The 23,290-nt window shown below is 44.4% G+C and overlaps 1 protein-coding gene across 1 annotated transcript; it reads left to right on the forward strand.

The window, feature by feature from the left end:
* Window positions 1-1,415: 1,415 nt before the first annotated feature.
* Window positions 1,416-21,642, forward strand: map1sa (microtubule-associated protein 1Sa; the record flags this gene model as incomplete). Its single annotated transcript, XM_083970943.1, has 7 exons — window positions 1,416-1,578; window positions 9,926-10,027; window positions 12,496-12,578; window positions 13,504-13,644; window positions 14,404-17,656; window positions 18,936-19,168; window positions 20,569-21,642. 7 exons carry the CDS (start codon window positions 1,416-1,418, stop codon window positions 20,722-20,724), a joined length of 4,131 nt encoding a protein of 1,376 aa, XP_083827069.1. The 3' UTR covers window positions 20,725-21,642.
* Window positions 21,643-23,290: the final 1,648 nt, after the last annotated feature.

The raw sequence follows: 23,290 nt of genomic DNA on the forward strand, positions 1-23,290 counted from the left end.
TGGAATTTGTTTCAGTGGGCTTCACGCACTGACATAAAAACATTCACCCAATACAATACATGATAAATATAAAGAAGAATGAATAAAAAATCCAGAATGTAAGAGGAAATTATGATACCAAGGCACATGTGCTGTGGGTTGGCAGCAACATCATTTGACTGTGCAACTGCATATCAAAGTAAAGTGTACAATAAAAAGTATGTAAGTAAAAGAGTAATAAATAGATAAATAAATATATGGCACATTAAAAACAATACTCTGCCCCCCTGAATAAAACCAAGGTGTTTAAAATGATACTTTTGAGGTGTTGAGTATGAACATCAAACTAGTTTCAACTGGGACTGAAAAAGGGGAAAAGAAAAGAGGCTGGTACTCATTTTTTCATTTTTATCATTCAGTGCAAGAGGGGACTGCACTACTTACTGCCATTTAGTTCCTTTGAAGATTTCAGTCAAAGGTGCTTCGATATGCTTTTGATATGCTCCGCACTTTATATTCTCCAATAAGCAGGCTACCTTTGCAAATTTTGCACATTACACCTGCCTTGTACTAAGCACTAATATCTTTTTTGCTATTGTAGTGAATATGGTTTAATGTTGGGTGTGTATTGGATGTTTTGTATGCATTGTTTTATTGTATAGTTGTGCTTTATGTCGTTTGGACAACAGATGGAAATTAGCTTTTGCTATTTGCTTTTCGTTTCCTGGAAATTATTATTGCAAACACCCTCTGTCCTTCAATAAATACAATTAAAAAAGTACAACAAAATTTTTTTTTCCTTTTTCTTCACCTTTATTGTGTTTCTGTTGTTTGTGGTTGATGTTGTTGCTTTTTCCCCCTTATTTTTTGTCCTTCTTTTTGGTTTGGTTTTACTGTTAATCGTGTTTATTTGTTTGCAATTGTGGATTTGTAGCAATGATTTTGTGAAAAAAAAAATATATATATATTGAAAAAAACCTTGTTTATATTATTTGTGGAACACAAACAACATTTTTTTTTTTTTATGTTGAATAAACTTTTTCAACTTCATTGAAGTTTTGTTTCAGCTCAGTTAACATCTGCCAATCTTTTCGTTTCCTGGAAATGATCAATGTAAGCACACACTGTCCTTAAATAAATAAAATTAAAAAGTACAAAACTTGTTTTTATTATTTTTGGAACACGATTTTTTTTTTTTTTTAAACTTCATTGAAGTTTTGTTTTGTTTTCTCCCGAGCCGCCCTTGAACGCCCCTCTCGCCTCTGATTCGCCATCGTCTCCTTATTGCTGCTCTCTGATTGGACGCCTGTGCTGTGCGTTCCAGTTCCAGCTGTCGCGTCTTTCTGGTCTTCCCGCCTCTCCAACGGGAAGCGGGGGGGCGGGGCTTGTTGTGAGTGTCCCGGTGACGTCACCAGCGGACCGTCCATGATGCCATGATGGCGGCGGCGGCGGCGGCGGCAGTGGAGCGGGGCGGCGGTCCCGGTCCTGGTCCCGGTTCCAAGCGGCCTGAAGCGGCGGCGAACCACTCGGTGCTGGTGGTGGTGGGGGCGCTGCGGCCCCCCGGCCTCCTGGAGCAGCTGCTGCGGCTCATAGAGTCAGGTGAGTCCGGGTGGAGGAGGAAGGAAGGAAGGTAGGAAGGTAACCAGCTGGACCGAGCCGAGCCGAGCCGAGCTTCCTCTAGGATAGAATAGAATAGAAGCTTTATTTGTCATTGTAAAAGAAAATACAACGAAATTGCCAGTGGCCTCTAGCTGTGTCGACAAATGCAAACAAATATAGGCTCTATATCCACACAACAAACACATAGGCTGCACAACCATTCTGGCCAGCAGGAAAAAAATAACTATGTAGCCTAACTAAAATATATAAAAAATAGGCTAAAAATAACAGTGCAAATGGCAAAAGTCCACTCACACCGCGCTGCTGGGCCTTTCATAATAAAACCAAAACCCCGTGCTGCTGCTGCTGACGTCGCTGCTGCTGCTGCTGCTGGAGTTTAATGTTTCCCCCCCAACAACACATGCTGCTCCCCCTCCTCCTCCTGCTGCTCCTTCCCTCCCCGGGGTTTGTCCCAGTTTCTGTCCGGGATTCACTCACCATGTCCCGGGTAACGGGTCCATCCACGCGTCGGTAACTCGAACCGAGCAGCAGCAGCAGCAGCAGTAGTAGCAGTAGTAACGGGCCTAGTTTCCTCTTTTCCGCCTCTGACTCACGGAGTTAACACGAGGAAACTCCCACTAGAGACAGTTGTGTTGTGTCCCACTAACTGTGTCCAACTGTGTCTGTCTGTCTCTCCACGCGTGGGCCACAGTGGCCTATAATAATAACCTCAGCTCGGTTCGGTGTGACGTAGATAGATCAAAGCATCAGTTGAAAGTGAAAACAGTTTGTTTTTGTTTTTATCTTAGAGGTTTTCTGTCTGTTTGTTGTTGTTTTCTAACTTGTAACAGTCGACACTCCCTGTATTGTTCCTCTGTTGTGAGGACTGAGGCCTTTATTTTGAAAACCCCTACACACCGGATGTTTTTAGTTTGTTCCTGTAGCAGCAGGTCACCTGGTGGACGGACTGACAGGTGTTAGTTACTGTTAGGGAGGAATTTGTGGTGATGAGTCCTGTATGTTTTATGCTGAAGGAGTTTATTTACTGGATCAAGGGGAACAGAAGAGTCGTCATCACAACATTAAAGGATCATAGGGCAGGATTTGTGAGAAAATACCGGAAAATACCCATGCGTTTTACGTTTTTTAAATAATAATGGGTGAGGAAGCGTTCAAAACCAAAAAGAACGAGCCCACCCGCGTATCTCTCCATTGCCCTGAACGGGGTCTGTGCTGCAAAATGCGCTGCAATTCAGGGGGTGAATTTCGCGCGCTGGCCGGCGGACCTGACGTCAGCGCGTCCACGACCGCCTTCGAATGGATCAATGGAATGGACATGAAGAGGGCAACCGCGGCAGAGCGACTGATACAGTAACAGAGTGGCGATACTCCCTGTTATATCAATCGCTCTGAACCACGGTGGATCAAAATTACTGTTACTGCCAGCAAACGACCCAGCACAACTGAAAGCCCTGTTAAAAGCCCCCCCCCCACCGCCACTCTCTCTCCCCCTCCCTTCACACACGCACACAGCAGCAGGCAGGTCACTAACTTACACACCCTCTCCCTCATCACTACTGTCTTATTATTAGCCGTTAGCCGCAGCTAGCGGTTAAAAGCCGACGTTATAACTTTAACAACGTTATCAGGCAGGTGGACAAACGTCCTCTTTTGCCCGGACACGTCCACTTTTCACGTCCTGGCCGGCGTGTCCGCGACGCGTCCGTTTTTTTTTTTTTTTTTTTTATGAAATCATGAATGTGTCCGGTGTTTATTGGTTTTCATGGGACCGCGGACCCTGACAGATGCAGTCCGACCATGGATGTATTGGGTCCGACACCCGGACCCGGCACGTTAATTCTCAGTACCGGCCTGTAGGAGCCCATACAGATCCATGCAGAGGAGCTCAGAGGAACGGACAGCAGCCCCCTGCTGCAGCACAGTGAAGAGGCAGGTGGTGTGTGTGTGTGTGTGTGTGTCTGTGTCTGTGTGTGTCTGTCTGTCTGTGTGTGAGAGAGAGAGAGAGAGAGAGAGAGAGAGAGAGAGAGAGAGAGAGAGAGAGAGAGAGAGAGAGAGAGAGAGAGAGAGAGAGAGAGAGAGAGAGAGAGAGAGAGAACCTACAGTAAAATACCCCCCCCCCCCCTCCCCTCCCCTCCTTGAGAGCAGATAGGAAAGACTGTAAAGAGTAAAGTAAACAGTGAAGAGTCTGTGCGCGCTCCCGTGCCGGTGGCTTCGCTGGTTGCTGTAGTTACGCGCAGCGGCCGTCGCGTCACTGGCCGTTCTCATTAATCCTGCCCTATGATCCTTTAAGTGTGTGAATCCACCTCAGTTCTAAGGGTCAAACAGTAAAGCTCAGATTCTTCTACTAGAAAGGTGGGCCGAGGCAGCAAAGGGGAGATGTGTTACCATCCAATGGGCTATAGTGCATAAACATGAAGATAAGGATTCACACCAGCTAAGTGTCATCCAGTGATGGAGAGCGTTATCCTCTGACTCTACAGCTGTTTCTGCAACCAGCCAGACAGTGAGATTGAAGACACCAAAGAGCGACCACGGCCTCGGCCTGTTCCTCAGAGAGAAAATACGGCATTGGTAACTGCCCCAGCAGTAATCTAACAGAATGTCACTATGACACAGAGGGATTGACCATTAAAGCAGAAGTAAGCGATCCGGTGGTTTCGGCTAATGCTGCGTTCCAGGCAGGCTTTTGAAACCGTAAATTACAGCTTCAAGTCACGACTTACGACTTTGTAGCGTTCCAGGCAACCCACTCGTGTTTTTCCGACCTGTTTTACCGGTGAAAGTCACTATAACGGCCACTCGTAACTTCTGACCTGTGAACTCGTACCAGATCGAACTGGTACGACTTCACAGGTCGGAAAAACACGAGTTACGAGTTGCCCTGAACGCACCATAACAGTCCTCGTCCCTACGTCACCACATTCACGGCGTTCCTTGGCTGCACACACAGCCCTGCATGCCGTTCTCTCTCCTCATTGGATAAAAACTGTAGGATACGAGAAAAGTTTTCTCTTCGGCTCAGAGCAGAGCAGAGGGACTGAGAGACCCGTGTTTCAGACCAAACACTCTATAGAAGTGATTGCTGTAGGAAGATATAACTATTTAAGACTTATATTAACACAAATATATCACTTACTTCTGCTTTAACTACACAAACTATCTATAGGGAAGTGAAATTATTCTCTAACAGTTACTAGTTATTGATCATTCAGTAACCAGTTGGTGATGAGTCATTGATCAGTTATTGGTCAGTCAGTCATTGATGGACAGATCTTCTCAGCTGCAGTATAAAAATAGTAGTTAACGCCCAGACGTTGAGGTCAAAGGTCGCCTCTGTCTCTGAGTCACAGTTTCTCGTCGTCTCGTTTATTAGTTTACAACAGAAAGTTGCTAAGTTGTCTGTGTAAAGTCGACTCTACTTTCAGCCTGGTGCTTGTTCTCGATCAGACAGAAGAGGAAGAAGTGTTGTGTTAAGAAACATCCTCGGCTTCCTGTTTGTTGTGGAGGAAACTGACAGAGATAGTTGAATCTGGGACGAAGTCTCACTCTGTCACGTTCTGCTTCTGGTCTTTTTTGTTGGATCTAATGTTGTTCACATGAGAAACCATTGTTTTTTCTGTCCAGATCAGTGTGTGTGTGTCTTATCTTCTAGGACTGGGTTTCTGTGGGTTTTTCTGGTGAAGTAATCCTCCTCCTCCTGCTGCTGCTGCTGTTTGTGCTGAACATGACGATGATGAATAATGCAGCAGAGTTAGTTCAGCCTGGATTCACTGAGGCTGAGCAGCACCGACTCTTTAACTCAGATTTAAAACCCCACCCTCATCATCACCATGAATGAATGAATGAAGTCTAATAATTACTTCTCTCTCTGGGCTCTTTCGCTCCAACAACGAAACCCGTAATCTCATTTGGTTTATGACAGATAAGACACACACACAGATATACACATGGTGGTAACATGGTAGATGATAAATAACCTTATCCACCGCTCCATGGATTGATTTCTCATTGAAAACGAGAAGGGTCTGGCTGCGGACAGGGGCGTTCTCGTCATGACACGGGAACGCCTATGGGCGTTCCTGGCTGGTAGCCTTTCATGTGACGTACTTCCGGTTGAAGTAGCATTCTAGCGAGCGGCTAGCTGCTGCTAAACTCTGTAAATATATAACTTTAGCAACATTTGAAACATTTTCAGGCGAGAAAGTGGTCGTTTAGATCCCCACTGTGTTGAAAATCTGACAAAATACCCGCTGTTTACAAATTTGTTCCGACGAAGTCGGCGTTCTCTGGCGCTAGTAAAACTAGCCGTAGTGAGCAACGCACTTCCGGTTATTTTCACAAAATAAAATACCCGTTGCCTTTTATCGCTTAGGTGCTTTTACTTTGTAAACAGGAAATGAACCTACCCTCGCTGTAGCTAGCTTGGAGCTGCCGTTTTGACTGCTCTCTCGTCCCGTTAACGGCATTTAATCGTTCAATATGCCACCGGAGAGTCTTCCCAGCTCTGAGACAGGCCTGGCTCGTTTTAAAGTATTTATTTATTTATGTAAATGTGGTGTTTTCTGTGCGTAGACTGACCCCAAGGCAGCACTGCTACTGTCCAACCATGGTTTTTTATTCAAACAAACTTCTGCTACTGCCACAGTTGTTAGATTTCATCAAAGAGACCAACATTTATTCCCTTAAGCAGCCGGTGGTAAACCTCTAAAAGCCATCGGGTAAGTTAATTAGCAGTCGTTTTCTCCCCGGGGTGACGATTGCAGGCTGGCCGGCGGAGCACGTCAGGAGCCGGGCTGCTGCCTCTGTGATGCCGCGGTCACTGCTCGGACCTGGAGCTTCGCTTCGAGGTTAACTTCTAAACAGCCGTCGTTTGGATAAAATAAATATTGGATAAATATGAGCTGTGACCGGGACATCACAGAGGCAGCAACCCCGTCTCCTGACGTGCTCGACCGGCCAGACTACTCCGTCACCTCGCGGGGGAAAACGACTGTTAATGAACTTATCCGTAGGTTTTTATGGGTGTGATTATTGATGAATGAAAAAATATGAACTCTTGGAATACTGTCAAAAAATACTTTTGAATGAAATAAATGATGTTGTGTTTTCAAAACGTGGAGAAATAAACTCTTGAAATGAAATACTGTTTTAAAACAACTTTATTTTCAGTAAGTTACTTATACTGTACAGCTGTTACTGTTGTAACGAATGTGAGCTGGAAAGACTGAAATGCCAACCTGGGAGGAAAGGAAGGTAAATGGAGGTAAGATAGTTGAACAGATGGGTCAAAAGGAAGGATGAAGGAAAGGAAAGAAAAACATGGAGGAGGATCAAAAGAGGACAGAACGAGTAGCCTAGTCAAGACGAAGGGAACAGATTCGGTCAATTTAATCCATTAGGTTAAATCAAGTTTAAAAAAAATCTCGATCGTAATCAAACTGACTATGTAAATCAAACGAAAGATTAAATTAAAATTAACGTTCTTTATCTTGCTTAGCTTACTAATGGTAGCTCTACGCTACCTGTCGTATAAACTGACTAGCGGATGTGGCTATGTTAACCCAGCTATTAACCCCCGGATGTTGACAAGCGCGGGTAGACGAAGAAGAAGGGGAGAGGGGGGGGGGGCGTTCCTGGCTGCGAAGGGGGCGTTCCTGGCCTCGACAACGGGGCGACAGTAACGCCCATTTGTGTCCGCAGCTGGACGATATTGTTGAAAACAGATGCACATGGAGGAGAGGAGGGTTAGAGACACCAGACTTTTAATCTAGATCAGCAGGTTTAACTAAACGAAACAAAAACCATCTTCTTCTTCCAGTTGAGGATTTTATCAAAAGTGAGAAGACGGTGACACTTCACTTCTGTATTTTAATGATGGTTAGTTAGTTTATAACTGACTGAGACTGAAGAGCTCTATAAATAAAGGTTGAGTTGAGAAGCTGCTGACAACAGTTGAGGTCAGACCACAGTGTGAAGTGTGTGTAATGTGTGTGTGTGTGTGCACGCTGCTCTGACTCCGCCCACTCAGGAAACATCTAGGTGTGGAGGTCTGACAGGTGAAAGGACACACACACACACACACACACACACACACACACACACACTCAAGGTGTTAAACTCAAAGTGAGTGATGTGATGCTTTTATCATTTCATTTCATTTATCTAGATCTCCATTAGCTTTGGCTAAGGCCATCGCTGTTCTTCCTGGAGTCCTTATACCTTCACAGATGAACTATCCATTGCAGTAGATAATTACAGAAACACATCACACCATAAACACAGTAACAACATCCATAACCACAACAACTCACAACGATCTACAAGACAAAACAAGACAAAACAAAAACAATACAAACAACATATACATATTACTGGACCTTATTCATTTCCACAGTGTAGCTATTATCATAGTTGTGAAATAGTCAGATGTTCAAATATTAACATACGTTCCTCTCATAATTACATTAACTTACAGAAACAGTACCCAATACACAAGCAGACTTAAAGCAGAAGTAAGCGATCCGGTCGTTTTGGCTAATGCTGCGTTCCAGGCAGGCTTTTGAAACCGTAAATTACAGCTTCAAGTCACAACTTACGACTTTGTAGCGTTCCAGGCAACCCACTCGTGTTTCTCCGACCTGTTTTACCTGTGAAAGTCACTATAACGGCCACTCGCAACTTCCGACCCGTGAACTCGTACCAGATCGAACTGGTACCACTTCACAGGTCGGAAAAACACGAGTTACGAGTTGCCTTGAACGCACCATAACGTCTTGTCAGCAGATGGAGTTAGCAGCCCCCGCCCTCGTCATGGATCTATTGGTCCTCGTCCCTACGTCACCACATTCACGGCGTTCCTTGGCTGCACACACAGAGAGGACTGCCCCTGCATACCGTTCTCTCTCCTCATTGGATAAAACTTGTAGGATACGAGAAAAGTTTTCTCCTGGGCTCAGAGCAGAGCAGAGTGACTGACAGACCCGTGTTTCGGTCCAAACACTCCAGAAGTGATTGCTGTCGGAAGATAGAACTATTTAAGACTTATATTAACACTAAAATATCGCTTACTTCTGCTTTAACTTACAGAAACAGTACCTAATACATAAGCAGACTTAAGAGATTTCAAGTAAATCAGACAAACACTAATTGATTCAATTGTACCAAATAGCCTCAGCTAGATAGAGAGCTGTTTGACTAATAAATGTTCTTTAAATCTGTATTTGTTATGTTCTTGGATAATTTGTCCTGGCAGAGCATCCCATATCACCATGGCAACTATACATTACCGTGCTTTTCATCTGGTTTGTTTTCACTTTGGGTAAGATGAATTTACCCTCCGTAGCTTCCTGTATGTCATGATGACATGTGAGACAGGACCAGAGTTTATGAAGCTGATGTCATTAGGGATGATATATCTGAGTGTGTGTTAGTGTGTGTGTGTGTCAGTGTGTGTGTGTGTCAGTCAGCTGATCTCTGACTGTGACTGAAGCGTTAACCGATGAGCCGCAGATTCTCCACACTGATCACACTGAGAGCCGGCGGACATGAGGAAATCTGCTGATTCACTGCTCAACACACACTCACACTCAGGCACTCTGTCTCTCTCACACACACACACACACACACACACACACACACACACACACACACACACACACACACACACACACACACACACACACACACACACACACACACACACACACACACACACACACAAAGTGACATCACTAATAGAGCTCGACCTTAGAGGACAGTTACATGTGAATCAATTATTTAACTATTTTGCTAATCTAATAATCAGTTTGAGTCGTTTTTTTAAAGAAAAAAAAGTCCAAATTCTCTGATTCCAGCTTCTTCAATGTGAATATTTCTGGTTTCTTTGTTCCTTTATGACAATAAACTGAGTCTCTCTTTGGTTTGTGGACAAAACAAGACATTTGAGGACGTCGTCCGGTGGTTTGAGAAACACTGACTGATGTTTTTCAACAAAGGAACCAGAAATTTTCACATTTAAGAAGCTGAAATCAGAGAATTTTGACTTTTTTTCTTAAACTACTCAAACTAATTATTAGATTATCAAAACAGTTGGTGATTAATTTAATAATTGATTATTGTTCGATTAATCGATTGCAGCTCTACTGTATATGAATCAATTGTGTTTATATGAATAGTGTTTTAGCTGACTGTATTGGTATGATGGAGTTTTGGCCTGTAATACTTTACATACTGAAAGAAGTAATGCAGCATTGACTCTGTCCTCAACTTTTAACCATTGTGTGTGTGTGTGTGTGTGTGTGTGTGTGTATGTGATTGTGTGTTTCAGGTGTGCGTCGTTGGCCTGTTCGCCTGGACGTGTCGGTCCTGGATCAGCAGCTGAAGCTCTTTGTGTCCAGACACTCGGCCTTCCTGTCGGAGGACGTCCCAGGTGAGACACTGGAGGTGCTGTCCTCTCACCATAACCCCTATAGTCACAGCAGCAGGTTCATCACCTTTAATTATCGGTGCATGTTGTTTTTAGAACGGCGGAGCAGAGCCGTGAGCTGCTCAGTGAACGGTACAGGTCCCCTGTCCCTCATCAAACTCATCAAATACACAATCCAAATAGGGCTGCCACAAACGATTATTTTGATAGTCGACTAGTCACCGACTATTTTTTTCGATTAGTCGACTAATCGGATCATACGTAAATTGAATGCAAAACATACAGCTTATCGCACCAGCATGCAGCTTCTCTTATATACCATCATTAGCTTTCAGCTTGAAGTGTTTAAGGTATATGCTAACTAAAAATAAAGACAATTAAGATGATAGTTCATTAAACATTTAATGAAATATGCAGCTTTAACTGTAGCATAAAGTGCAAACAGCTGAGTAAAATAAGGATAAGGCACTGGCCTAAACAACACCAAAATAAATACTTAAAGGTTTTTTAGGCTTTTCTTTCCTTCATTTGTCTCTGGCATTAAACATAGCTACATTTAAATAAAATGAGGAATTATTGACAATAATAAAGTTTTTGTAGGCTTATCATTCAAATATAACTTGTGCTCAGTATAAATAATAGGCTAGTCGTTCTGTTAAAAAAAATTACACCGGTGCCGCTTGATGACAGACAAGACCGGTAGAGAGAGAAAAGAGAGAGAACACCTATGTGTACTGAGTGAGTGAGCGCACGTGTGTGTGGTGGGCGGCTGCGGCGGCGGGTGTGTGTGTGGAAGGTGCGGCAGCAGTTTTGAGAGAAAAACAAAATTAAAAAAAAAAACAACGACGACGCATCGACTATTAAATTAGTTGTCGACGATTTTAATAGTCGACGTAGTCGTGACTAGTCGACTAATCGTGGCAGCCCTAAATCCAACAACTCCACAACGCTCTGGTGGACAAGTTGTGACCTGCACATTCACCACGCTATGAGATAATAACACAACGTTACCACACAGAGTTGTTTTAGAGGGAAATGCAGCCGGAACTACATTCCAGACACTGCTGCTGGGCGGAGGGATTTCAGAAGAGAAAGTAGTTCTACATGATTGTTTTGGGGCTTTTTCGCCTTTTAATCGATAATATAGTTGAGCGAGAGAGACAGGAAATGGGAGGCAGAGAGAGGGGGAACGACATGCAGCAAAGACTGCATACATAAAAAAAACATTTATTTTATCAGTTATCTGTGAAAGAAAGAAAGATACCGCTTATCGGAAAATGCAGAATATCGGCTGATATTATTGGCCATGCTGATAATCGATCTATCCCTCGTCTTCATCATGAAACATTCAGTTCATGTTGAGACATTTTTTTAAAACCACTAATCTCAAACTTTCCTCCTCCTCTGACTTTCAATCAGACATCAGAGGTGAAAGGTCGACGCCCCCTCTTTCTCAGACTGAGTGTGTGTGTGTGTCTGCAGGCTGTTCAGCAGAGTCTCAGCTGACTACACACACACACACACACACACACACACACACACACACACACACACACACACACACACACACACACACACACACACACACACACACACACACACACACACACAGAGTAGCCTACTGTCTTTTACATGATTAGCTGCTGCAGCCAATCAGGACGTTGGGATGCTGATGATGCTGCTGCTCATTCACATCTGTGATGACGACGATGAGGAGGAGGAAACAAAAAAACAGAGCCAGAAGAGAAGAGAGACTGTCGCTTCTGACCCACCTCTGCAAGCGGCCGTTGTCATGGTAACCACATGACCCGGCCGGCTGACAGTCAGAGAGGAAGGAAGGAGGGACTTCCTCTTCCTACTTCCCTAACCGACCCCCTCTCACCCAGAGTCCAGACGCATCTGACGAGGGACCGTCCAGGTCCCGGACTCGGGGAGACCAGCCAGGTGTTTCCTGTTTCTGTCGGAGGAGATAGATCCAGATGCTGGAATCGAACCCACTTGTACCGGTCCTCGCCGCGTCCACGTCTCCTGTTGTTGTTTTAGAAGTATAAAATCTGGGCCATAATAACTGTGGAGGAGGCTAAATACTTTAAAAATAAAACAGGAAGTCGCCGGGGAGTTCTTTCATTCATTCATTCATTATAAGGTCAGATACCAGGAATGACAAACAAACACGTGAGGCCAATGTGTGTACGTTTGTAGCCTATAATGTTTATTATTCGAAACAGAGCGCGAGAGATGGATGCACTGGTTGATAAGTTTAGTTTTTAATGAGGAGGAAATAAAGAACTCAGCTGTGATTGAAAAGCACAAGTCGAAAGTTGTAACTGTGTAGTGGAACGTGGTGCAAAGTCTAATGATAACTGGTTGTGGAAACCCTGCTTTACATTGTTTTAACATGTAAAAAAGTGACGGCTGCTGTGCTGCTGCTGCTGTTTGGGTTTTCAGTCTGGTTTTTTTGTTTCCTGCAGGTCAGAGGACTCTGCAGCACAGTGGAGACGTCCTGGACACTCAGGTGGTCGTGAATCCATCTCACGAATTCGTCTGCTCAGAGGTGAGAACGTCAGGACTTGGTGCCGTAGTTCATACGTAGGCTCTGGATTAAAGGGATAGTTCACCCAAAATTGAAATTTCAGGGCTGGGCTGGGAGAAGTTTCAGAGTCCTCCGTGGCTTCTCTGAGTTACAGCGGGTCTCCCTGCAGCACTGCATGTCCATATAACGGTTGCAAATGGATACCACTTTTCTTCGTAACAAAAGGACACACCAAAAAACATCCAAATACCTCCATGCTGCTCGTATGTAATGTCCATCTTGTATTGAAGCCCCGAAATGCGAAATTGTTCCGAAAAAAATTAAATAAGTCTATTTTTCAAGCTTGTTTGTAGCGGAAGCTCCTCTTCCTGGTCCACCCAAATCTTGCGCGATTTGCGCCGGTGTCAGTAATCGCACTGACGCCGCGCAATCTCGCGAGATTTGGACGGACATTACAGACGAGCAGCATGGAGGTATTTGGATGTTTTTTGGTGTGTCTTTTTGTTACGAAGACAGTTGGTATCCATTTGCAACCGTTATATGGACATGCACTGCTACGCCGAGACCCCCTGTAACTCAGAGAAGCCACGGAGGACTCTGAAACTTCTCCCAGCCCTTAGTCCACATGAGGGTCAGTAGATAATGAGTGCAATTAGAATTTTGAGTGAACTATCCCTTTAAGGCTTGTCAGACAGATATATTGAGATCAACTTGTTGTGTTAACCCATAGCTGGTATGTGAGGCATTTAGGGAGCGTCTGTATTGTACTTTCTCCTCCTCTAAACTGCATGAGTGATGAGATCATGTGTCTGAAGCATCATATAAATCCTCTTGAGCTGTTTGATGAGCTGCGTTAATCAATGGGAGCTGCTCTAAGCTGGAATAATCTGTGGGTCTGGCCACACCTCTGCGGTATGAACCCTTATTTGGTGTTTCCTGTTTGTAGGTCAGGCGTCTGCTCTGCGATTCGTCGCAACACAAGCTGTTGGTTCTGGCTGGTCAGTGTGTCGAGGAGACGGGAGACATTGTGCTACAGAAAGGCTGTTTCTCCCTCAAAGACTTCATCCACATATTTGCTGATGAGGAGGTAAAGAACCATTTTAAACCTCTCTTTCCTTTTTAATATAACTAACTGTTAGTTTTTAAAGGTCCAGTGTGTAAAATTGGGGGTAAAACCGTCACATCTAGCGTTCAGATTCTAGATCGCAGCACTCACCCCTCCCGTCGGCAAAGTGGCGGTGGTCTCCATGGACAAAAAAACTTGTCTTCCACAACTGGGACAACTGTTTCCTCCTCCTTCTTCAATGGTTTATTTATGAACATGAAACTCGTGAAACGTGCTCTCTGGTTTGCTGGATTTTCTATTCGGGTTGCCATACAAACATGGCGGCGCAAGATGGCGACACTCTCTAAAGCAAGACCCTTGCTTTATGTATATATAAAAGAATAATTATAAGGCTACGGAAACCAAACAAATTTTTATTTTATAGTGATTATACAAATATATTCATGGGTAATATATTCAGTTTTTGCCAATAATGGGCTTTATGCACAGCTCCACTACTTCCTGAAATAAGCCAGCTCGTTTATTTCCTGTCTTACATTATTGGACCAACTGATTAATTCAGGTGTGTCTGACCTCACAACAATGGTCAGACACACCTGAATTAATCAGTTGGTCCAATAATGTAAGACAGGAAATAAACGAGCTGGCTTATTTCAGGAAGTAGTGGAGCTGTGCATAAAGCCCATTGCCTTGGCAATTACACACTGGACCTTTGATATTCGTAAACAGAATATCTGCCATAATCGTTTTTAAACTGGTAACTTCTTTGTGTTTCGACAGGTTGGGGAGTTGTTGAGCTCAGTAGGTCCAGATGCGAAGGCCAGTCTCACCCTCAGCTGCCCGAATTTCGGTCTTTGGAAGGACCATCATCTGTTGAAGAAGCAAAACCTTCAGGACTTCATAACCATCCAGATCAACCCTCCTACCGTGCTCCCAGAAATGGAGGGCCTGCAGGAGTTCACAGAATACCTTTCGGAGTCGCTGGAGCCCGAGTCGCCCTTCGATCTCCTGGAGCCTCCCAGCACCGTGGGGTTCCTGAAGCTTTCTCGACCCTGCTGCTACATCTTCCCCGGTGGGAGGGGGGACTCTGCCTTCTTTGCTGTGAACGGTTTCAACATCCTGGTGAACGGCGGCTCCGACCCGCGCTCCAGCTTCTGGAAACTCGTGCGACACCTGGACAGAATCGACTCGGTACTCCTGACCCACATCGGTGTGGACAATCTCCCCGGACTGAACAGCCTGCTGCTGAGGAAAGTAGCCGAGCAGGAAGACGAGTCCGCTGCATCTCAGACAGAAGAGGACTGGATGAAGAACCTCATCTCTCCTGAGATTGGTGTTGTCTTCCTGAACGTTCCTGACAGATTGAAGTCCATCCAGGGAGATCTGAGTGAGCTGCGGAGCTGTGACCAGGTGGCGCTCACTTTGCAGCACTTACAAAGATTGTCAATCAAACCTGAGCTTCTCAGCCGGGTTAACGGACCCGTGATAGAACCAGTTATCTTGTTTCAAAAGATGGGAGTCGGCCGTCTGGAGCTGTACACGCTGAATCCCATTCATGGAAGTAAAGAATTTGAAGCTTTAATGCAGACTTGGCCAAACAGCGGCTCGAATATAAAGGGCTCAAGTCTCCCACTAACTTGCCTTGTTTCCATTTGTGCTTTGCTGGTCTGGCATCCATCCAGCCCTCAGGAGAAGATCATCCGTGTCCTATTCCCAGGGTGCACTCCACAGTCCAGAATTCTGCTTGGACTTGAAAAACTGAAACATCTAGATTTCCTCAAACATCCATCAGTGTGTTTGAAGGACCTAGAAACATCCAAAACTGAGAAGCAGCCAAAAAGAGCAGAGAGTCGTGAAAGCCTTAAGTCCAATTCGAAGGATGTCAGACCCACTAGTGCCTTGCAGAAAGACAAGTTCGGACGAGTAGATGTCAAAAAACAGGAATTGAAAATGAAGCCAAAGGCAGCAGGTGACACTGCACCTAAAGACAAGAAGGATGGGGAAGAAAAGCCCAAATCAAAGGATGCAGATTTTAAATCAAAGCCACCAAAACTTGCTGAAAAAGTTGTTCCAAAGAAAGATGTGTTGAAAGAAGAGAAAAAGGAAGTAAGAAAGACGGATGAGAAAGTTGTTGCTGCTGCTGTAAAGAATGAGGAGAGTGCAGAGAAAAAGAAAGAAGTCACAAAGAAGGAAACTCTAAGTACAAAACCAAAGAAGGATTTAAAATCTGAACCAAAACAAGGGATCAAGAGGGATGTAAAGACAGAGGAGAAGAAAACAACAAAACCACCAGTGAAAGAAGTGAAGAAAACAAGTGGAGCTACAGGTGGAGCATCAGCTGCACACGCAGACCTTAAAAAAGCATCGGGAAAGAGTGGGACTCTAAAGAAAGATGGGACCGTTCAGAAGAAAGACACTTTGAACAAAGGAACAAAGGGGAAGCCAAGTTCAAAGGACCAGGAGAACCAGAAGGAGGCGGATCGCTCCAAGGTGTCAACACCGGAAGACATGACTGCTGAATTTGAAAGACTTAGATTGGAAGATGCCAATGGAAATGGTGGACAAATGAATTCTGTTGGAGTAAATGCCAATGGGAACCAAACCTTGACAGTAGAGAGTCCCGAAATGTTTCGCTGTATGGAAATCAACCAGGACATGGCTGCCGCCTCTTCACCTCTTGCTAAAACACCAAAAAGTGACCTCAGTGTCAACTTTGATCTTACTCCGACTGCATACCAGCCAGTCATGGGATCCCTTAAGAATGGAACAGATGACTTCTGTGTGAGCTCAGATGAGAAAACACTTGAGCTGGTCTCTCCTGCAGATTCAGCCCCTAATAGTGCAGGACATACTCCCTTTCATCAGTCCCCTGAAGAGGACATCAGATGTTTGGGTGAGGACAGCAGCCTCGGGGCAAGAGGGTCCAGTCTGGGCTTTGAAGATTACAACCAGGGGGGATCTTGCAGGACCTCAGATCTTGGTTCGCTGAGGGAGGGTCTGGAAAACTCCACATCCTCTCAGGACAAACAGTCCAGCCTTCTGACTCTCAGTCCTTTCAAGGACCTGATGCCAGACTCCTCTCCCACCATGACCTCCATGCCCGCTGAGGTCGGCTCACCTCATTCGACGGAAGTTGACGAATCTTTCTCGGTGTCTTTGGAACAAGTGGTTCCACCTACCGCCACGTCACCCAAAGGACCAATGGGAGACAGAGTCTGCTCCAACGGACACGTCAGTGACACCGACTCCAGCACGGGGATGGCTCTGCCTCTGATGTCGTCCCGTAACGGGCGTTGTGGAAATGGATCCGAAGAGCATATCCATGGGATGTCAGACCTGACCTCGGATGTCCCACATGATGTTGATCTGTGTTTGGTGTCGCCTTGTGAATTTCAGCACCCCAAGTCCCCGGAGAACCATCAGCAGCATGTCAGCCCTGGCCTCGCCACTGGCGTCTCCCCAGACATCTCTGACAATAACAACCACTCCCAGGATCAGAGCAGCAGTGGATGCGCTTCAGCCTACAGCCAAGAAACTCCACCCACATCAGTTAGTGACTCGCTGCCGACGGCCACAGACTCTGATGTCCCCCCCGGTACAGACGACTGTCCTTCCATCACCGAAGACATCGACTCTGACGATGAGTCCAGTTCTCTCTTTCTGCCCAACCATCCACAAGATCATCCCAGTCTGCAGTTCACCCACAGGGCGGGGCAGCTCTCCTCCCATGACCCACCACCAGCCCCGGTCAAGGATCTGCCTCCGTTACCGCCCCAGCCCGGAGCTTGTATGGCCGATGCAGAGGCCGATGGCTCAGTCAAGAATCTGAAGAGTTCTGCTGCCAAGACTGCCAAGAAACCGTCAGGCACATTGCAGAAGGGAACCTCTGCAAGTACCGCAGCCCAGAATGGAAAGTCCAAGGCTGGCAGTTCAACAGGGTCACTAAAGATGACCTCCAACCTTGACATAAAGGCATCATCCCGAAGCACACTTGGTGGATCCAGAATCGGAGCTGCAAAAGCACCGTTGCCAGGTAAGCATAATCCTGTAAATATTGTTACCTACTGCCAAATGTTTTTTGCTGCTCGTAGAGGGCGACTTTGCCGATCAAGAAAGCAAAGACTAAACTCTTGTTACAAGCTCTGTATAGTTAATGAACCCAAGCTTTCAGCCATATCGGGTGATTGCTGTACACCTCAGGTCCAGTTCCTGAAACTTCTGACTTGAAGACTCCTCATTGGTCTAACAGTCCAGTCACATAAAGCAGTCCCACTGGGATGTTTCAGGTGGTCCCCATTATATTGGTGGTGTCCATAATGGTCTTGAGGACTTGTCATAGCCATGCTCTGTACCTGTTGTGTACAACTCGAGTTGTGGACAAGGGTTAAAGGGATAGTATCATTTTTTTAAAGTGGGGTTGTATGATCTACAAATAGCCCCTAAGTACTTTAATTGCAGTAGCAGACTCTCTGCACTCCTCCCGTTAGCAACGCCAGCCCATAATAGCCCTGCCCAGAGATTTACAACATACAGTGTTGTGAACGGACCCAAAGAATCGGCCTATTTTCGTGGCCTAAAAGAGGTTTTACCTGGAAAAAAAAATACACAGTTCCATTGTTCGCTATAATATAATTTTTTCCAGCCCTTCAAAGTGCAGGAAAAACTTAGTTTTTATTTGGACCTAACCAACTGCTGATCAGCGGGCGCTAACCCTGGGCGGAGGGATACGTGAGTTGGTTAGGTCCAAATGAAAACGGTGTTTTTCCTGCACTTTGAAGGAAAAAATTATATTATAGCGAACAATGGAACTGTGTATTTTTTTTCAGGTAAAACCTCTTTTAGGCCGCGAAAATAGGCCGTTTCTTTGGGACTGTTCACAACAATGTATGTTGTAAATCTCTGGGCAGGGCTATTATGGGCTGGCGTTGCTAACGGGAGGAGTGCAGAGAGTCTTCTACTGCAATTAAAGTACTTAGGGGCTATTTGTAGATCATACAACCCCACTTTAAAAAAATGCTACTATCCTTAAGATCTCTGTCCCTGTTCTCGCTGACAGTAACAACATGGGCCTGAAAGCTTGTGGAAGTGATTTTGACCTTGTGTTGAATTTTTACTCTAGCGTGAACCTCCAGTTTGTTCTCAGAGTCCGGCATTAGAAAAAGTAATTTGAGTTAATTACCTTTTTTTGTCCTTTAAACACTCTGTTCTGGGAAAATTTCCTACAAATGTCATCATGAGTCAGTTTTGTTTTGCAGCTCCACCTAGTGGTTGTTGGAGGAACTGTCAGTCTCATTCTTCTCTCTTGTGTCCAGCTTCCAAACTCACAGGTTCTGGGGGTTCTGGAGGTTCTGAGGGTTCTTCGGTGTACGTGGACCTGGCCTACCTTCCCTCCGGCAGCGCCTCCTCCACCGTGGACATGGACTTTTTCCGGCGCCTCCGTTCGTCATATTACATCATCAGCGGCGACGACCCGGTGAAGGAGGCGTCGATGAGGAGCATCCTGGACTCGTTGCTGGAGGGGAAGAGCAGCTGGCCGGACGTCCAGGTTGGTCGAGAGGATGCCAAGTGTCAATCTTTCTTTCTTTTTTTTTTGATCAAGGTCTTTTTATTTAGTTTTTACAATTTAACACAGGTCTAACAAAAACAAAACAGATACCAAACCTCTTCCACCCCCAGCCCACCCCCCTCTCCACAAATACCAGACTTAGTGTTAAACATCTCTCCATTTTTTCTCATTTTTTTTCTCATTTTGTTTCATTTTGCTTGTATATTATTGATTATGTATGCACTTTATCTCCTTTTTTTCTATGTTTATTTGTTAGCCATAGAAATGTGTCTTGTTGTAATTTGTTATAGGGGTGGAACTTATGTACAAGACAATCGGCTTCGTTCCCTCCATGCACCATTAATTTAAATGTGTGCTAAATAAATAAACTAAACTAAAATACAGAGTTCACAAAGCCAGACTTAAGAATGATAGATATCACTGAAGAAAAAAGGAAATGACACAGGGCAATTACTTTGTTTCAGCATTAATCTCTCCTAATGAGATGGTTTAATTTTGAAGACAGCCACTTGGAGATCATCTTCCACGTTTAGACACAATCTGTAGGCATCTAAAGATGAGGAGGAAAATGTATTTGCATGGTTTTATTTTTAATTTGAACTACTACTTTTATCTTTTTTACAATTTACAGCTAAAATGCGGTATTTATAATAATTTTCAAAAGTTTATTTAAAGGGGTTTGTTCACCCAAAATTCAAATTTCACTCATTATCTCCTCCCCCTCATGTCGACTGGGCTGGGAGAAGTTTCAGAGTCCTCCGTGCCTTCTCTGAGTTACAGCGGGGCTCCGTGCAGCACTGCATGTCCATATGACGGTTGAGAACAGGGCTCACTTTTCTTCGTCCAAAAAGACACACCAAAAAACATCCAAATACCTCCATAGTGCTCGTCTGTAATGTCCCTCTTGTATTGAAGCCCCGACATGAGAAATTGTTCAGAAAAAAATTAAATAAGTCTATATTTTAAGCTTGTTTGTAGTGGAAATATATACTTATTCAATTTTTTACGGAACAATTTCTCATGTTGGGTGAAGTCCAGCAGCACTTCACCCACAAACTCTGCCTCAATTCACATAACCTGTTTCCATAACAAAAAGTCGCATTTTCATTTAATCGATACGCTGACAAATCCACCCCCCCAAAGCGTAAAAACTTGTATGCGCATTTACTGCCTTTTTTTTTAATTTCTGGCGTTTTGTATTTATTCGTAATTTTTGAAAATGCAAATAAAAAAAGGTGGATGGAAACGCAACTTTATGTTCATTCCATAACAGAATTCCTCTGTATTTGATGGTGTACTGCTGCTCTGGTGGCATCCCTGATTGGCCCATTTTCCTCCTCTGACCTTCTGATGATCTTCATCTTCCTCTTCCTCTTCAGGTGACGCTGATCCCGACATTCGATTCGCTGGTGATGCACGAGTGGTACCAGGAGACCCACGACCGGCAGAGGGAGCTGTCCATCACCGTGCTGGGCAGCAACAGCACCGTGGCCATGCAGGACGAGACCTTCCCCGCCTGCAAGGTCGAGTTCTGACCGACCCCTCGACCTTCCACCCCCGCCCCCCCCACACCTGGATGCCCCGCCCACCTCCAATCTCAAACACAGGTGGAGGAGGAGGAGGAGTAGACTTTTGCTTAATTAACTCTCACTGGGTTGATGATTTCACGGTTTAAATGAAGAGCCTCGTCTTTCATGAGAAACCACTTCCTTTGCGTTTATCTCACCTGTGTGACATCACCATGCGGTTTCTCACCTGTCACTAATCCGTCAACTCCTCTCTGCTGGATCAGAACCGCTAACAAACCTTATAAGCTCGTTAGCAACAGGTCCTGATTGGTAATGTAATTTGTGATAATAATTACAATATTTATATCGTAATTATAACACGTTTATCTCAAATTTGCTCAAACACAATCAACAGTTACAAGGTTTTGTCTTGTAGCTGTACAATTTTTCATTTTACAGTTCCAGCCTTTTACCCCGAAGTCGCCATATCTTCCTGTCATGATTTTAATGTCGTCTTTATCTTATTGTTTTGTAATCTGCCGCTGAGTTTTCCTCGTCACACACAATGATATTTATTCCAGAAATAATCTTAATGCTGAAATGTTCCGATCAGTGTTAACAGTGAATCATTTTGTTTTTATAATGTGGGTTTCACAGTGAAAGGAAGAGGGACCAATTGGACAAAAACAACTTAAATTCTCTACTTGTCTGAGACTTAAGGTTTAATTTCTCCTTAGTTGAGGGACTTACTTGAGGCTGCTACACAGAACCAATAAAAAAAGGTTCATTTTCTTCATCTATCTCCTATAAACTCCCCATATTGCAGTTCAGACACAGTCAGAGGAACTTAAGTTGTTTTTCCTAAGTTTGGTCAAACGGTTTAACTGACCTGAAGTGATTCCTTTAAGTATGAGGCTAAGATAAGAGAGGAGAAAACCTTAAAGGGATAGTTCAACATTTTGGCAAATTGGCCCATTGCCATAATCCCTATAGTCATAGCAGTAGGTTCGTTACCTTTAATTGTCGGTGCAAGCTATTTTTAGAACGGCGGAGCAGAGCCGTGAGCTGCTCAGAGCTACGCTACGGAGGCTCATGGGATTTCTTGGTTTCCCTCATCAAACTCATCAAATACACAATCCAACAACTCCACAACGCTCTGGTGGACAAGTTGTGACCTGCACATTCACCACGCTATGAGATAATAACAGAACGTTACCACACAGAGTTGTTTTAGAGGGAAATTCATGCAAAACCGCTGATGCGCGTTGCCTTCAGGGACAGTTTTTCATCAAGCAGTCTCTGAATTTCCCTCTACAACAACTCTGTGTGGTAACGTTGTGTTATTATCTCATAGCGTGGTGAATGTGCAGGTCACAACTTGTCCACCAGAGCGTTGTGGAGTTGTTGGATTGTGTATTTGATGAGTTTGATGAGGGAAACCAAGAAATCCCATAATGAGCCTCCGTAGCGTAGCTCTGAGCAGCTCGCGGCTCTGCTCCGCCGTTCTAAAAACAGCTTGCACCGACAATTAAAGGTAACGAACCTACTGCTATATAGACTATAGGGATTATGGCAATGGGCCAATTTGCCAAAATGTTGAACTATCCCTTTAAATAAAAAACCTTAACCAAGGAGAATCTTTAAAAAGTGAAGGTGTTTTCAGGAGGTTCAGGCGCCCCCCGGTGTTTGAAGTCGGCGTGGACGTGTTGATCTGATCCAGTAGAGACAGAAAAGAAAACTGTCGTCGTCTTGTTGTGATGAAGGACGAGGTCGTCACGTCACGTCACCGAGCACGTCGTCACGGCTCAGACGACAATCAGCTGTTTGTAAGTGAAGGAGAATCAAATCAGCTGTTTTTACTTTACTGATTGTTGTTGAGACACATTTTCATGTTCATGTTAATGTTAAAGGGATAGTAGCATGTTTTTAAAGTGGGGTTGTATGATCTCCAAATAGCCCCTAAGTACTTTAATTGCAGTAGAAGACTCTCTGCATTCCTCCTGTTAGCAACGCCAGCCCATAATAGCCCTGCCCAGAGATTTACAACATACAGTGTTGTGAATGGACCCAAAGAAACGGCCTATACAATGTATGTTGTAAATCTCTGGGCAGGGCTATGGGCTGGCGTTGCTAACGGTAGGAATGCAGAGAGTCTTCTACTGCAATTAAAGTACTTAGGGGCTATTTGTAGATCATACAACCCCACTTTAAAAAAAATGCTACTATCCCTTTAATGTTCCCCCCTCACTGTGAGTCTCTCGACTACATTACCCATGAGCCTCGGCTGCTGTGGTCAGTACGGAGCTCACAGTTCGTACAGCGGTGCAGCTGGCTGTCGACTCTAAAGGGGTAATAATCAATAATCAGAATTATTAAGAGTTTCCATTCAAAACGTTCCATTATTGGATTATTGTGTTTTTTGTTTTTCGAGTTTTTTGTTTTGTAAAAATCGACTGAAACCATGAAGATAAAACTTGACCGTCCTTTTTTCATTTCACAAAAGATCAAAACACACATTTCAATTTTAACTTATTTATTTATTTTGATTTTCTTTCTTCTCTTTTTTTTTTTAAATTCACATCATGATTTAACG

This window comes from Trachurus trachurus (genome assembly GCF_905171665.1).
Source record: "Trachurus trachurus genome assembly, chromosome: 4".
Lineage (NCBI taxonomy): Eukaryota > Metazoa > Chordata > Actinopteri > Carangiformes > Carangidae > Trachurus > Trachurus trachurus.